Source organism: Corvus cornix, chromosome 3 (assembly GCF_000738735.6).
Source record: "Corvus cornix cornix isolate S_Up_H32 chromosome 3, ASM73873v5, whole genome shotgun sequence".
NCBI classification, from domain to species: domain Eukaryota; kingdom Metazoa; phylum Chordata; class Aves; order Passeriformes; family Corvidae; genus Corvus; species Corvus cornix.
The window spans coordinates 20,589,170-20,604,519 of NC_047056.1; the positions used below are offsets into that span (position 1 = coordinate 20,589,170).

Here is a 15,350-nt window from a genome sequence, read left to right on the forward strand (position 1 = left end):
TTCACTGGAAATTACAACCAGGATAATGTCAGAGATAAATACAGTTCAGCATACTAAAATTCAGGGCACATTGAAGTGAAAACATTTCCTTCCCTCATCTTAAAAGAAATAAAATTGCTGTCTTAAAATGAAACTGTTGCAAGGAGGAGTTAAAAAGTAGCCCAGCCATTCCACTTCCCTTTCAACAGAGTGTTTTGGCTGCTGACATTTAGTATTTCAGCTTCAGGTTGTGCATGCAGCAGATACCAAACTTCTACCAGCTGTAGCTACACTAACCTCTAGGTGTAAAATATCACCTGCAGAATTACAACCCATCAGTGGCTATCAGATCCTTAGTGTTTTCTTTACAAATGCTGCTAAAATTAAAATAAAATTTAAGGTGGATTGATTTTTTTTTCTTTTTTTTTGATAGACAAGAGCAGAATAGCTTATTTTCATACAACTAGGAACTTGGTTTATGTAAATGCAGCTATATCAAAAAAAACCCAAAATGCCATTAGAAAATCAACCAGTAGCAATTCACATTTTAATATATTTTGTTGCTGCTTCTGCATTCTTCCATTGTTTGTTCTCCCACTTTAAAATATATTAGCCTTTTTTTAGCTGTGGAGAGTATAATAAGAAATCTTGGGTGTTTCAGACATTTTTGTCATATCCACACTGTCTAGAAAGATTCCCAGTTTGACTCTACTGTAAACAGTAGACAAAGATGGTTTTATAGCTGTGTATCTGTGTTAGTGATTTATGATACAGTGTCATAGTACTTTCCCTGCTGGTGTTTGGAAGCAGGAAAAAGAAATTGTAGATTGTCTTCATATCGATTGTATTTTGTTTGAATAAATACCACAAGCTTTGTTTTGGCCAACAAATCTCAGTAGCGTGAGCATTAAAACACACTCTTTTCTTTAGGCCTACAGAGCCCATTTGTGCAGTGCTGGATCTGAGATAATCCGGCCATTTGGTCCCTAAAAGGTGGGGAGGAGTAGCAGTTTTTCAGGGAGATTCTCTGACAGCCGCTATCAAATGTTCCCTGTGCAGGGCTGGCAGTGCCACACCGCTTCCATAAATTTCCAGAAATGCAGGATGTGGCATTGTGGATGTTGTGGATTGTCACTGATTTCACACTGAGTGCATATAGACTCTGAGAAGTCTAAATGCACATGTAAGAGCACAATGCTGAAATGTATAAACATTTCAGTCCTGCGTGCGTTAGGTCTGTACAGGCATTTCAGCAGTTACATTTAATATGTAAATACGGAATTTATCAGGTTAGATTTAAGCATCTGCATTGATTTGATAGTAATTAACACAGCCTTTATACTTCAGCTCCAGAGAAGTCACTCTTTCCTTGGCATTGTCCTTGTCCTGCCTGTATCACGAGTTCCTCCCCTCTTTCCCTGCCTTCTGTACACAAAAGCCAGGAGGTACCTGGAAGCCGTGGGATGCGGCTGCCCTGCGTTCCGCCTCACACCACCCAAATGAGGCAAGCTGGCACCAATGAGCACTTTGTTTACCCACGCAGAAAATCAACTTTGAATGGTTTCCAAAACATGCATGTACCAATTACTTCCTCGTGTGTAAGGGAAGGTGAAATATTTACAAAATATGTTTGAAGTGTACACAAGTGCAGGCACGCACACGGGAATGCTCCGGCACGGAAAAGAGGAGCTGCTCATCTCTTCTGCGCTTGGATGTGCTCCCATGTATTGATTAGGGAAATACTAAACAGGAGGTTGCAGGTGAGCAGTTTTTTGAAATTGCCTAATCAGTAAGGACTGAATTGGACCTCCAAGCCAAATGTTGCAGAAGAGTCACAACTGAGACCAGAGTTTTAAGAGAGGCTGAGGTCCCATCTAAGACCTAACATAAGGAACTGGAGTGTCATAATACATCAGCACCTTTGAAAATCTGATATCTGTGCATCTGCTTCATAGGCTGCTGGCCTCTTGAAAAACCTGATCCAAATGTGGATGCTAGGCATTTAAAAGTACAGCCCTATGCACTGTTGAAAATTTAATCTTAAATGCTAAGTTACTGGCTGTGTAGCCTGTACCAAAAGAAGGAGAAAGGGACTTCTGCTCACCATCACATTATCACATTTCTGGTCTTTGATATTAACTCTCCTGAAAAAAAAAAAAATTGCCCTTTCAGTTCTGAAGGAGTGTGAACCAAAAAGTATCTTGTGCATTTTAGTATAATAAAGTGCTGATCAATACTGGTGCCAGTAAAGTAACACTGTCATCTCATCCTGTTAAAAAATTAGTAAGTTCTTATAAGTTTTTTAGCTTTCCAGACACAGTGTACTCAGAGCACTAGGCTATCACCATTATATGATATTATCATAATAGAAATTAATTGGTAGAGCCCAGTAAATCACTTACTCCACAGGACATCATCTTTATTCCCAGTGCATGTCACAATGTGCTATATTTCATTTCTAATAATGTCCATTTTTTCATTTTGTTTTATATAGTCATCTTGTTAGTGTTAGAATTCATGATTAAGACATATCTGTCTTGACTGGGCATATATCTATCTATATCTATATCTGTATCAGTATCTCTATATATGTATACACACACAGCTGTGTGTTAAGAGTGTGTTACCAGTGTTTATTTTGACAAATATAAATAGCAAGGTCTTAACTCTTTCATGTAGTTTTGTATAGAGAGTAGTACAGCATAGAAACAAATTTTTAGAAAAGGAAGTCACCACTATAATCAGTTTTCATGTTGCTTGAAGACAGTTTATTCCTCATATTCCATTTTCATGTAATGAAATTGATGACACCCAAAATTCTCAGAGAAAATAAATAACTGTTACCATTTGCTTAATGTTAGCATTAGAAAATGGCAGCTGAGTTAATCAGTGGTTAATTAATGGTTGATCAATGGTTAATCATAATTTTTTTTTTTTCTGGAAGCTGCTCTAATAACTGAGTAACTTGGAGCTATTCCTCACTTAGGGAATAAGCAGATACTACTTACGTGTTGGTAGCGTGAGACTCACAAAGGGCAAGAAGCGAGGCCAAGCTTAGTTGTTCTCAATGGTAATTTTAATTTCTTGTATCTTATAGTGAATAAAAAGTACTTTGAAGCCTTCATTCTTCTAGTTGGTGTCTCAAACCCCAGCTCTATCATTTGAGTTCCCTTTCTCCAGGCTTTTGTTGGCCTTATGGTGTAGGGTCTTGAACCAGTTCATACTGTGCTGTTTGTTCTGCTTTGCAGGAAATATTCCTGTATTTATTGTCCTCACTACCTCTCCTAGTGGAAAGTAAGCCATTTCAGGAATGAAGACGAAAATGTTGGTTTACTGTGTTTTAACTTCCTTATGTCAGTGGTTTTAGCTCACTGCTAATCCAGTTAGTCCCTGAAATAAACTCCCTGTTCTGGGAAGTAATTTCTCTTCTTACAACGTCTTCATTTCCTACTGTGTTTTAAAAACTGTTTTGAGGCTTCCATTTTCATCTGTTCTGAAAAGTAGGCCAAACCAGGGCAGTCCAGACTAAGGCCTCGTTCACTAAAATCAATCACACAAGCCTTTGTTTTGTGTTTTTGGTTTTCACTGCCTATAATTCCTATGCACAATTCTTAATTTATTCCTCTTTCATTTTCAGCATCTATTCTGATTGAAATGTCTGTTTCCAATAGAGTACTCCAGATGTCAGACCATTTTTGCCATATTCTTTTGTAAGGAAAAATATGCTATTTGTCACTGTGTTTGTGTCTTAGCCTAACCATGCAGATCCCAGCAAACAGTTCTGCTCAGGGAAGACAGGCAGGTGGTCAAAATAAAGTATATTTGTTTACCCAACCCAGGGAAGACCAAAGTAAGTATCTGGGGCAATTTCAGCTCTAGGTGGAAAAAGGGCAGGAATTCTTGCTGGGTGAGAGAACTGAGAACTTAGTTTCATTTGCTGTTGGCAATTTCCATGGGTTGCTTCTGTCTTAAGCAATATACTTTTCAAAATGTCACTGTGTTGTATTTCTCATAAAAATACACAGAAACACAGTGTGGGCGAGCACCTTCTGTCCCTGTGGCAAACCTGGCACATGTTTCAGGGGGAGAGGAAGGGGTTCTGTAGTTCTGAGAACAGTTCACCCATTGATAAACACTGCAATGGGTTTTGTGGGGTTTTTGAATTGGCAGTACAATCTAGATAAAAAATCTGTTTTATTTGAGACATAACCCAGATTAGGATTTTTTTCATCCTTACATAAAGCAAAAACCATTTTGCTTTTTGTTCTTAATCTTGATCCCATCCAGTTCTTCCAGGATCCTAGAGCTTTCTAAAGGGATTTCTCCAGACTGAGCCTGTGAACTGCTCAGCTGTGTGGAATCAGAAACATCACAGCAGTTGCTGTATTTCAAGTACTTATTGGTATCTACCTTTGCAATGTGGTTTACCAGCATCTTAATGTGTGTATTCACTGCTACATGCTCCTTGCTGCTTGATTCACTGTCTTATTTTCTTTTTGCTGTCTGTATTTTCTGACATGAAGAAACACTTCATTTAAGACCCCTGGTTTTCTTCCACTTCCTAGTGACGTTATATACAAAATGCATAGATACCAGCCTTTCACTTTCCTCAGAGTGGGCTTTTGAGAGGTTTTCTTGCCCTCAGTTCAGGTGCTTTCCAATTTTTACCTAGTTGTTGCCCTTTGTGATGTGTTCTAAATGATTCCTGTGTGGCTGGATGTTTGTTTGCTGCATTTGAGATGAAGCTTGAATTTTAAATGAGGTAGATTGTAATCTGAGTTTCTGTCTGGACCTTGAGGTGTTTTTCTTGAATGAGAACTCCAGTTTTCTCCTATTTCTGTGCAATGATCTGATCAATCGGCTGATCACAAGAGTTACAATTCTATTTTCCCATCCTGTGATGGTGAAAGAAAGCCTTTGCAAGGATAGAATGAGATTCTCCAAGCAGAGCTCAATGAGTCCATGTACTCATTTGTTGATCTCACTCTCTCCCATGGCAGCTTTGATCAGGAATAATGTTTTCCCTGCCAGTGAAATCCCATGTTCTCAGCAGTTGTATCAACAAGTCTTGTGTTTGTCTGTTTTCAGTTTCACCAGCCTGGGATCATGTTTTTGTAGGGCATTTTACCATCAAATTCTGCTATCTTTCGAATGGCACTTTGAAATGACCCTGTTTAATTTCATTGTTTAGACAGGTGCTGATTTTTAAGTGTATTACATCTGGGTGTAGGTTTCCTCTGGATATTACCTGTGTGGGATGTAACTGTAAATTATTCAGACTGCCTGCAAAGCCACTTATAAAAAACCCCAAACCAGCCCATAAACAAAAGAAAAGGGTTTTTCATGGTATAGGAAGAACATTCAAACTCACTTATAATTCAGTTTCATATTTTCTGTGGAATTCTTGCTTTCTTTCCAGATTGTCACACAAATTGTGTGTGTTTCCTTAAATTACAGTGGTTCTTGATGGCATCACTGAGGATTGGGTTTATCCCAATACATGAACAATATTTAGCAATGAGTTAGCCTGCTCTGAATTCACTTCTACATCTGCCAGTCTGTAGTTACTGAAAAGATTTCTCTCTTTTATTTTTCCTCCTCTTTTCCCCTTGGCTAGTTCAGCATCTTCAACCATTTTCCTTATTTTCAAAGGCTACACCTGAGGGACTAAGATCTACATTCATTTAATATCAGGAATAAAGTGGAAGTTCCAGACTGCAAGGCTAAAACTTGAAGAAGGATTTTTGTAGAGATTAATATTTTCCTGGGCAATCTGCAAGCTGAATCATGGTCTAATTAAATAGCACAGATTTATTGAGTTTGTGTTTAAACATTGGCAGACCCTAGAATGAGTAAAGCTGAAATGAGTTTGAATCTTTTCTGTAAATGGGGAGTTAAATTATCATAGTAATTTGATTACATAATTTTTAAATCTTTCAAGCTAAATCACCATTTAAAAAGAACAGTTTGAAGTCTTAATCACCACTGGAAGTGCCCCTCTCCCTGCTGTTTTTTCTTACCCCATTCCTTGTAACCAAATCTGTTCCCCAAGGCACAGCTTCCTGCACTGATCCATGAACCACCATTTGGAAGTGGAGAACTGGCTGGGCACATTCTTCCCAGCTACCAAATTAATTTCAAAGATAGCAACAAAATACATTAAATGCTTTACTACATTTATCTTCCGTGTAAGTAACTGCCCTGTTTACCAGAGGGATAGTACACAATCATCCCTGCAAGAAGAGGGTAAGAGCCCTTGGTTTTGGATGTTGTCCACACAGAGGAAGAGTTTGAGAGTAATTTGGAATGTAATAAGCTGTGTCAGAGGGTGGGTTTTGATTCCTTTCTGAGGCATGTTCTCTTCTTTTCCCTCCTCACTCACTTTCATTGTAAGTAATATGTGGAGTGTAGAGATTCCTAACATTGCAGGCCAAATTGCTCTCCAAACTGCAGAGTTAAACATCTTAGACAAGTTTCACCTCTGTGTGAAAAATACATTTAGTCTGGACTCCATACATCTATTTTCAAACTTACGGTCACTGTTACAAATACTGATTCTGGGAAGAATCAGACCAGTTTTCTAAAGGGTTAAAAACTAAACCTCTGTAGTCACATTCTCCAGAAATACCTGTCTCTTCATGCAGTATGGTGTAAAAAAAAAAAAAAAAAGTCATGAGAACAGTCAGTCTTGACTCATCAAGGATTTGTTGCAGGTAAAATGCTCCTATTTGGTTCCCCAGAAAATCTGGCCTTGGCACTGTGGATCTGGGAAGCGGAGGAAAAGATGTGTAATTTCTGCACAAACAGCACATGGCTTATGGAAAAATTATTTGGAGTAGCAGATCATGTGTTCTGTAGCACAGCAGTGAATATCCAAGGACTTGGTAAAGAGTTAGGGAGTAAAGACAACAATTTTTTTGGAGATTGCATTCCAAATTAAGCCTGGTGGCTGGACACTATGCTTAAGACATCAGTCACGTCTGTATGTGTGTGTTAGCATGTCTGTATCGATTACATCTGTTTGTAGGACACAGAATTCAGGGGGTTTGTCTTATTGACACAGAATTACTAAATAGAACTACCCTATTAGAAAACTATCAAAAATGCATGGATTTGGGGAATGGTCTCACATTAATTAGAACTAAATTTTGCTAGAGGTAATATTTGCCTGTCATCTTTTTCAAAATGTTGTAGCCTCCTTTATCCCTAGGAGAGAGATTTCTGTGTCTGTGCTTTCAGCACAGTACACCTTGATGTGCAGTATCACATCCCAGCAGCATATATCTTAGCTGCATGCTTCTTAGAGCATGTATTCACTAAGACTCAGAATTATTAAACATGTAAAATTCCCATAGGACTCCATTATGTGTAATTAACAGATAAACTGTCATCAGAATCAATAAAACGTGCTAAATGATCCAAACTTGTATATAATTAAGTGTCTGTTTTAGAGCAGGAGCTGTAACTTCTATTTTTTTTTTTTTTCTTCTCAATTTGCACATTTGTTGTGACAATAAGAGCTGGAACATTTTTGTTAACCTGTTACTTACTGGTTTGTGTTTCAGTTTACATGTTTGTGTTTGAAAGGAGACAGGTATTTACTATCTGGCCTAATTATCTGAGGAAATAGTTGCATGTCATCTTTTAGGAAATGAATCTTAGATGCATCTTAATTCTCTGAATATAATTCAGATATTTGAAGCACGTGCAAAATTTGATGTTTAATCAACAGGGTAAAACATGAGGCTCTGTCAAATACTGATCCAGAGCATCAGACTGCTGGTTACAGGGCATGGAAACGTTGATGGAAGTGGGTTTTTCACCATCCAGAGCCTCAGTTGTTATTCTGTCTGGGAACAGGAGCTTTATTCCAAACCCAAAAATTAGGATGCAAAGCAGTGTTATACTAAGTAGAATTTCCAAGAACTTCAGTCGTGCTGTGTCCCAGTTTCACCCTGAGCAAAGTGTGGCCTGCCCCTGGGGCTTGTACCCCGTTGCAGCAGTTGTATTTTCATGTGGTGTTTTATTGGCTCTGTAAATCTGTTGACCATCCCAATTTTGGTAGCTGATAGGGACTGTTTGGTGGGCTCTTTCACCAATGACTGTTTTTCCTTACTTGCATTCACCTCACTTTGGACCACATCAGGGTTTCTTTGGCATTTATGACTACATAAAAGTCAGAGAATTAGGGCTGCTCATCCAAAGTAATCTCAGCATGGTCCAGTAACTGCGTGTTCTCAGGGACATCTTCACTTTCTGTAGCTATCCAGTTGAGGGGTTTACAGTTATTTCAGTTACATATTTTCTCTTTATTTCACACTTCCATTGCTTTAATCTTTTCGGGTCATGTAGCAGTTTAGTTTAGTTCCTGGTGTGTGTTGTGTCTGGGCCTGTCACTCAATACTTACACCACCAAGGCATCTCACCTGCAAAGGTGCAGGGCAGGGTGTTTGCTTAGAGTCTTTTATAAAAAATGCAAAACCCAACACTAACAAGATAAACCACTGTCTGAGGGGGTGGGAGAGAAGGATTACACCTTGTAGGAGATGTCAGCTTCATCAAACAAAAGCTGTTCAGTAACACGCTAAGTGTTACCTGTCTGTCTGAATATATGTGAGGGAGAAAAAATTGCCTAACCTATCAGGAAATCCCATGGAACCAGCATTTCACTTGTGTTGGTGCAGGGGTCCTAATCCCACAGTCAGTGTCTCTGAGCAGTGGTGACGTGACATCCATGGCTTCCAAGTCGGCAGCCTTGGAACCTGACACAGAATTTTGCTGAGCTTTTCCACAGTAGGGCATCCTTGCTTCATCCTTGCTTCCCTGACAGAATGCAGCCCTCCATTCCTTCAGCCCCTTGGTACTGTCATTCCTTCAAAGCAGTAACCATACAGATGGTTTTGGGAGCACTGAGGGTGACTGTTTTACTTGTTTGAGGAGGATGAGGAGAAGAATTACGTACCCAAGAGTTAATTGTACGTTTGTAGTTCCACAGCGTTTCAATACACTTTCCCAAAGGTCAATACAGAAATTAATGGGTAATTATCTTCTTTCTCTGTGAAAGGGGATGGGTAGAACCAGTGAAAGTGTCGTGCAGCCACAGCGTTATCAAACTCCTGGCACACCAGACTGAAACCTCCTGTTGCTCCTTTGTTTTGCAGACTCAATGCACATAGAGGATGTTGAGGCAGTGCAGAAACTTCAGGACGTCTTACACGAGGCTCTGCAGGATTACGAGGCCGGGCAGCACATGGAAGACCCTCGTCGTGCAGGCAAGATGTTGATGACTCTCCCGCTTCTGAGGCAAACCTCCACCAAGGCTGTGCAGCATTTCTACAACATCAAACTGGAAGGCAAAGTCCCCATGCACAAACTTTTTTTGGAAATGCTGGAGGCCAAGGTCTGACTAAAGCATCATGGGCTTCCCCATCATGCACGTTTTAAAAAAAAAAAAAAAAAAAAAAAAAAAGGGAAAATAAACAGGATAATAATGGCAAAGAAACTTAGTGTTTAATTAAGGAAAAAATGACTAAATGACTGCACTGATATTTAGCAGCAAGACTGTGAAGCAGCTTTCAACTTTTTCTTCTGTGTCTTTCTGATGCAGTTTTTTCTTTTCCTTTTCCTTTTCTCTCTTTTCCTTTCCGTTCTTTCCTTTTGTTTTTTCCTTTTTCTCTTTTTTTTTCCTTTGCTGCTGAACTTTTTAAAAGAGGTCTCTAATTGAAGAGAGATGGAAGCCAGGCCTGCCAAAGGATGGAAATCCATAATATGGATGCCAGTGAACTTATTATGAACCATAATGTCCCCAATGACAAAGGAATCAAAGAGAGAACCACCGTACCTAGCAGTACAGTACAACACGATGAACTGACTGAATGCAGTATTAGATTTCATAGGAGCAGTCTCTAATTAGACGACTAAGCGACGATGCATCGGCTGCTTCTTATCATTGCATTTTCCATCTAGATCAGTTACAGCCATTTGATTCCTTAATTGTTTTATCAAGTCTTCCAGATATTTCTTAGGTTAGCTACGATGTAACTTTTTCAGGGAATAGTTTAAGCTTTATTCATTCATGCAATACTAAAGAGAAAGAAATACTGCATTTTTGTGCTGGCTTGAACAATGATGAACAATAATGAAGGACAAATGAATCCTGAAGGAAGATTTTTTTAAATGTTTCGTTTCTTCTTACTAATGGAGATTTTTTTGTACCAGCTTTACCAGTTTTCAGCCATTTATTAATGTGGGAATTTATCTTACTAAAGCAATAGTCGAAGGGAAGGTGCATATTATCACGGATGCAATTTATGTTGTGTGCCAGTCTGGTCCAAAACATCCAGTTTCTTAACATGAGCTCCAGTTTATAACTAAATGTTCACTGACTCAAAGGATTAGATTACACCTGCAGTATATCTGAGTAGTCTAACATATAAATACTCCATGTCGAATACCAATCCGTAACGGTGTTGGGAGACAGCGACTGTGCAGGGGCGCGGTCGCGGAGTGATTTCTAACTGCTTCAGTTGCAAATGAACGAGATACTACTGCCTGTTTGCAAAATTGTAACCTCACACGCAGGAAAACCCTATCAACCAATAGTAGCTTAGAGGCAATGAGGCAAATGCCGCCGTTTGCAAAATTAAGAAATCAGAGTAGTAGACTTCTGACCAAATTGAAGAATTTAACACTTCTATACCTTACTTATTGATTTAGATTTTCGTTTGTAAATGGCGATCCTTAACAAGTAGCTAAACCAGTATATGTGCTTTTCAACCAGTATTGTCACAGCATGAAAGTCAGTCAGTTTCAAGACTGTTACGAGGTGTAATCTAATGTATAAACCGATTAGATGCCCCCAGAAAACTACAGTCGCTAAATAACCAATAAACAATAACCTCCATCAGATGCTATACCAATGTACCAGTGTTAGTAGCTGCTCCCTGTACTATGTGAACATCCTTATTCTATGTACACAGATGTAATTAAAATTGTAATCCTAACAAACAAAAGAAATGTAGTTCAGCTTTTCAATGTTTCATGTTTGCTGTGCTTTTCTGAATTTTTATGTTGCATTCAAAGACTGTTGTCTTGTTCTTCTTGTGGTGTTTGGATTCTTGTGGTGTGTGCTTATAGACACAGGGTAGAATTAGAGACAATATTGGATGTACAATTCCTCAGGAGATTACAGTAGTATATTCTATTCCTTACCGGTAATAAAGTTCTTCCTAGTAATAATTAAGAGATCAAAACTCCAAACAAATACTCGTTATGAACAGATACACACTGAAATCATAATATTTTCAAAACAAGGGATAATTTCTGTAACAGTTTATTATAGAATACCAATGTATAGCTTAGAAATAAAACTTTGAATATTTCAAGATTATAGATAAGTCTAATTTTTAAATGCTGTAAATATAGCTTTTATTCAATCATCTCTCAGATGTTGTTATTAACTCGCTCTGTGTTGTTGCAAAACTTTTTTGGTGCGGACAAGTTTCCAAAACTATTGCTACGTTGTGTGCTTTAAACAAAATAACAATGGGCCGATGCTCCCTCGGCCTCGTGCTAGGAAAAAAAAAAAAAACTGTGTATCTATCATTAGCTATATGGGACTATATTGTAGATTGTGTTTTCTCAGTAGAGAAGTGACTGTAGTGTGATTCTAGGTAAATCATCATTAGCAATTCATTCAGATGGTCAATAACTTGAAATTTATAGCTGTGATAGGAGTTCAGAAATTGGCACATCCCTTTTGAAAAATGTCAAAAAAAAAAAAAATACAACTCCTGGGAAAAAGGTGCTGATTCTATAAGATTATTTATATATGTAAGAGTGCAAAAAAAAAGTTTATTTTCCAGAAAGTTTGTGCAGGGTTTAAGTTGCTACTGTTCAAGTACACTATATATATATAAATATATAATATAAATATTGTTTTTGCTGTATCACATTAAAGAACTTGGGCTTCAGGGTGAAAAGCCAATCAACTAGAAGTATACAAAAAACACACAAAAAATGGAGATGTGTTAAAGGCACACGGTGCAAACTTTAGTTTTCATTTTCTGTAATTTTTTGGAGCTGCAAAAGAACAAGTATCTCAAGACTGTAAAACCATTACCTGAAACTTAGCTAAAAAAACTGCACGGGCTTTATAATGTTGTTCATCTTAAACCTTGCTGGAGAAGAGTTCTTTCAAGACCACTTACTTAATGTGAAGTGTTGGGAAAATTTCAAAGGGTGTATGTTTTAGCCATAACAATTTAATTTCTATTTTTGCTTCATTTTTTAATTTTTTCTTATTTAAAGCAATATGATTGTGTAACTCCCAGAAGTTACACATTTGTTTCAATCAGATCAGATTGTTGTATTTATTCCACTATTTTGCATTTAAATGATAACATAAAAAGATATAAAAAATTAAAACTGCTATTTTTCTTATAGAAGAGAAAATGGGTGTTGGTGATTGTATTTTAATTATTTAAGCGTCTCTGTTTACCTGCCTAGGAAAACATTTTACGGCAGTCTTATCGTGCAAAGATCGCAAAAGGACAAAAAAAATTAAACTGCTTATAATAATCCAGGAGTTGCATAATAGCCAGTAGTTAAAAACTGAAACGAAACAACAAATGAAAACAAACATGTCTATAGCTGTAGATGGGCTTCACATCTGTATAGCAATCAACTGTATATTTTTGTGATGTGTATCATACCGTGTGCTCCAACCAATGTCCATTTGTGTAAATGTATTTATTTTATATTGTATATATTGTTAAATGCAAAAAGGAGATATGATTCTGTAACTCCAATCAGTTCAGATGTGTAACTCAAATTATTATGCCTTTCAGGATGATGGTAGAGCAATATTAAACAAGCTTCCACTTTTGATTGCTTTTATTTTATTTTTTGTGTTGTGGGGTTTTTTTGGTTTTGTTTTCTTTTTTGGAGGAGGAAACAGAGCAATTAGCGTTGCCTTTTGTTACTTCCATTCAAAACGGAGCCAGCGTTTGCACTTCTCCCTTAAAGTATGATGTGAGTGTAAATAAATGCTATATAAAGCCTTGTCAGAATGAACTCCAGTGTGGTACAAGACATTTTGCATACTCTTAAATATGCAAAATGTCTCATAGCACATTAGAATTCAGGCTGGCAGGCCTTTATATAGCACTTATTTAATCTTAAAGCATCTTCACATCAACCTGCATTACTCAAAATCATTGCCTCTCTGTCAATGTCATAAAAGAAAACTTTCCCACTATTTTAAGATCACATTAATATCATATAGAAGTAGTTTTTTTGCTTTCTCCATCAACAACCGATTCTATCATTCATTTCGTACTGCAGGAGACTCCTTTAATGTGTTCTGAGTAAAAATAAAAATAAACTAAGAAAAAAAGCTGTATTATTTGATGCAGTGTTGCTGAATGGAAGTAAACAGCCCCCGGAGCAGTGATTCAGATTGGTGTTAGTGAAGAGCACCAAAAGCTGTCGGCATCCAGGCAGGTTAAACAGCGCGGGGGCAAAGCGGCCGTAAATGGGCTCTGGGCCCCGTCCCTCTGAAGGGCTGCAGCCCCCCTCGCTCAGGCTCAGCCCTTCTGTCTTGTGGACCCTTCTGGAGCCCTCACAGAAGTGCTAATGTGTGCTTTTCTTGCTTTTTAGCCTATCTTGATAGTGTTTTGTCATTGTGTTCACCAGCGTGTTTCTCACCTTCGCTCCCGGCCGTCCTCTGGAGGTTCTGGTGATGGCACAGGGGCCGCGGAGCGCAGCGGTGCTGCTCGGGGACAGGAGCGGTGTCAGCCGAGGGACCGGGGCAGCACCAAGGGCTCTTTGTGCTTCGCAGCCTCCAAGTGCCAACACAGCGAGAGGCACCCCTGCCCTGCTACCAGCACTGCCTGTGTTTTAGCTCTCCTAGGAAATAGGGGGAGTTTTTCTGAGTAAAAGGAGCAGCAGAGCATTAGGAAGATGAATCCTGCATGGACTCTTTAAAGATGATCAGAACTGGGCTTTAGTGTTGATGCATACACACACACAGTATGCGTGCACAGAGCTGGCTTTCCCCCCTTTTTTACTATTCCCCCCCCCTTTTTATTAGTTTCCTGTTTTTTCATTATTGCAAAGTACCTCTTCAAAGGAAAACATAATAGTGTACCTTAAAAGTGAAAAAGACAGTGTTACAAATATTCACATACAAGGGAAAATAATCTGTAAAATGTGACACTCCTAGACTTCCTCAATATGTGATTGACCCTAATCATTGACTAAAGTTTTCACATGCAATTAAAAAATCATGCTTTCTGTACCATTTTTCATGAGAGGATCATGAAGCACCATACAACAGAAAATGAGCATCACAGAAGAAAAAGTACACAGAACTCTCAGATGAAGCCACTTCTAGGGCTCTGTCTCTGCAGAGTTTTTCTGGGTTTTTTTCTTTCTTTCTTCTCCCTATGCTGTCTCTGCAGTAAAGCCAGGATGGGCACAGAAATCCATTGGAAATGTTTCAGTAGGAATCTGTGGGGAATTTGGCTAGGAGCACAAACCTTTCTAAACTCTGGAAGTAGCTACTTAGTCTTCAGAGAAAATTAAAATGGGCTTGGGTCACTGGCCTTTGTAGCTCAGACAATAACACTCTGCTAGAGTTCTCAGCTGCTGCAGCCCCAGCCTGTGGCTACCACACCCCTTGGCTAAAGTACGGAGATGGCAAACCAAGAGTCTTCCCATTGGGGGCAAGGCTCAGTGAAATCAGGCTTTGACTGACACGCTTTGCATGGCCCTTCCCCTCCCCTACTCTGCCTGCCCCCCAGATAAGAGAGGCCATCCCAGGCCAAGAGTGGGGTTTTGCCTCTGGAGGTGCTTGTTTGGCAGCTCCACTGCCCCTCACTGCCTCACTGGCACCTGTGCCCTCGGCCAGAGGCGTCAGTGTGGATCTGAAAGGAAAACGCCATTCCCTGAGCTGGCTCCTGCGTGGCGTGGGATTTGTGATGGGCTACAAGTTTTCTCTGAAGCTTTGCAGTCAAGTAATGTCTTCAAATGTGATGTCATTTGGGCTCTTTGGTTGGTCGGTGGGAATTTTTTGAACTTGGGAGTTCGCAGCATGAGAAGGTCTGGCAAACACCAGTAAAAGTGTCCTGGTGTGGGCCCTGCAGCCGATCCTTTCTCAGTGACAGAAATGGCAGGAAAAGCATGTGCCAGTCAGTGCTATTGCATGTGCAGTTACGTGTGCTTCTTAATAATGCCAGTGCTGAAAGACTAAATATGGATAAAAAAACAAACTACCAAAAACAAAAGGAAGATTTTGAAAGATAGCAGAAATGGAAATATTGTCCTCAGACAAGCCCTCACATTGTACATTTTTAAGTGACCTCCTGCAG

General features: G+C 39.0%; 1 protein-coding gene across 8 annotated transcripts in view; it reads left to right on the top strand.

Annotated features, from left to right (window-relative positions):
• ESRRG (estrogen related receptor gamma) overlaps nt 1–12,867 on the top strand; it is a 374,892-nt gene extending 362,025 nt beyond the window's left edge. For all 8 annotated transcript variants that reach the window (XM_039568398.1, XM_039568401.1, XM_039568402.1 and 5 more), the window contains one exon: nt 9,141–12,867. In XM_039568398.1, coding sequence (XP_039424332.1) covers nt 9,141–9,385 — 245 coding nt within the window. In that variant the 3' untranslated portion in view covers nt 9,386–12,867. The remainder of the gene's footprint in view (nt 1–9,140) is intronic.
• The last annotated feature ends 2,483 nt before the right edge of the window (nt 12,868–15,350 follow it).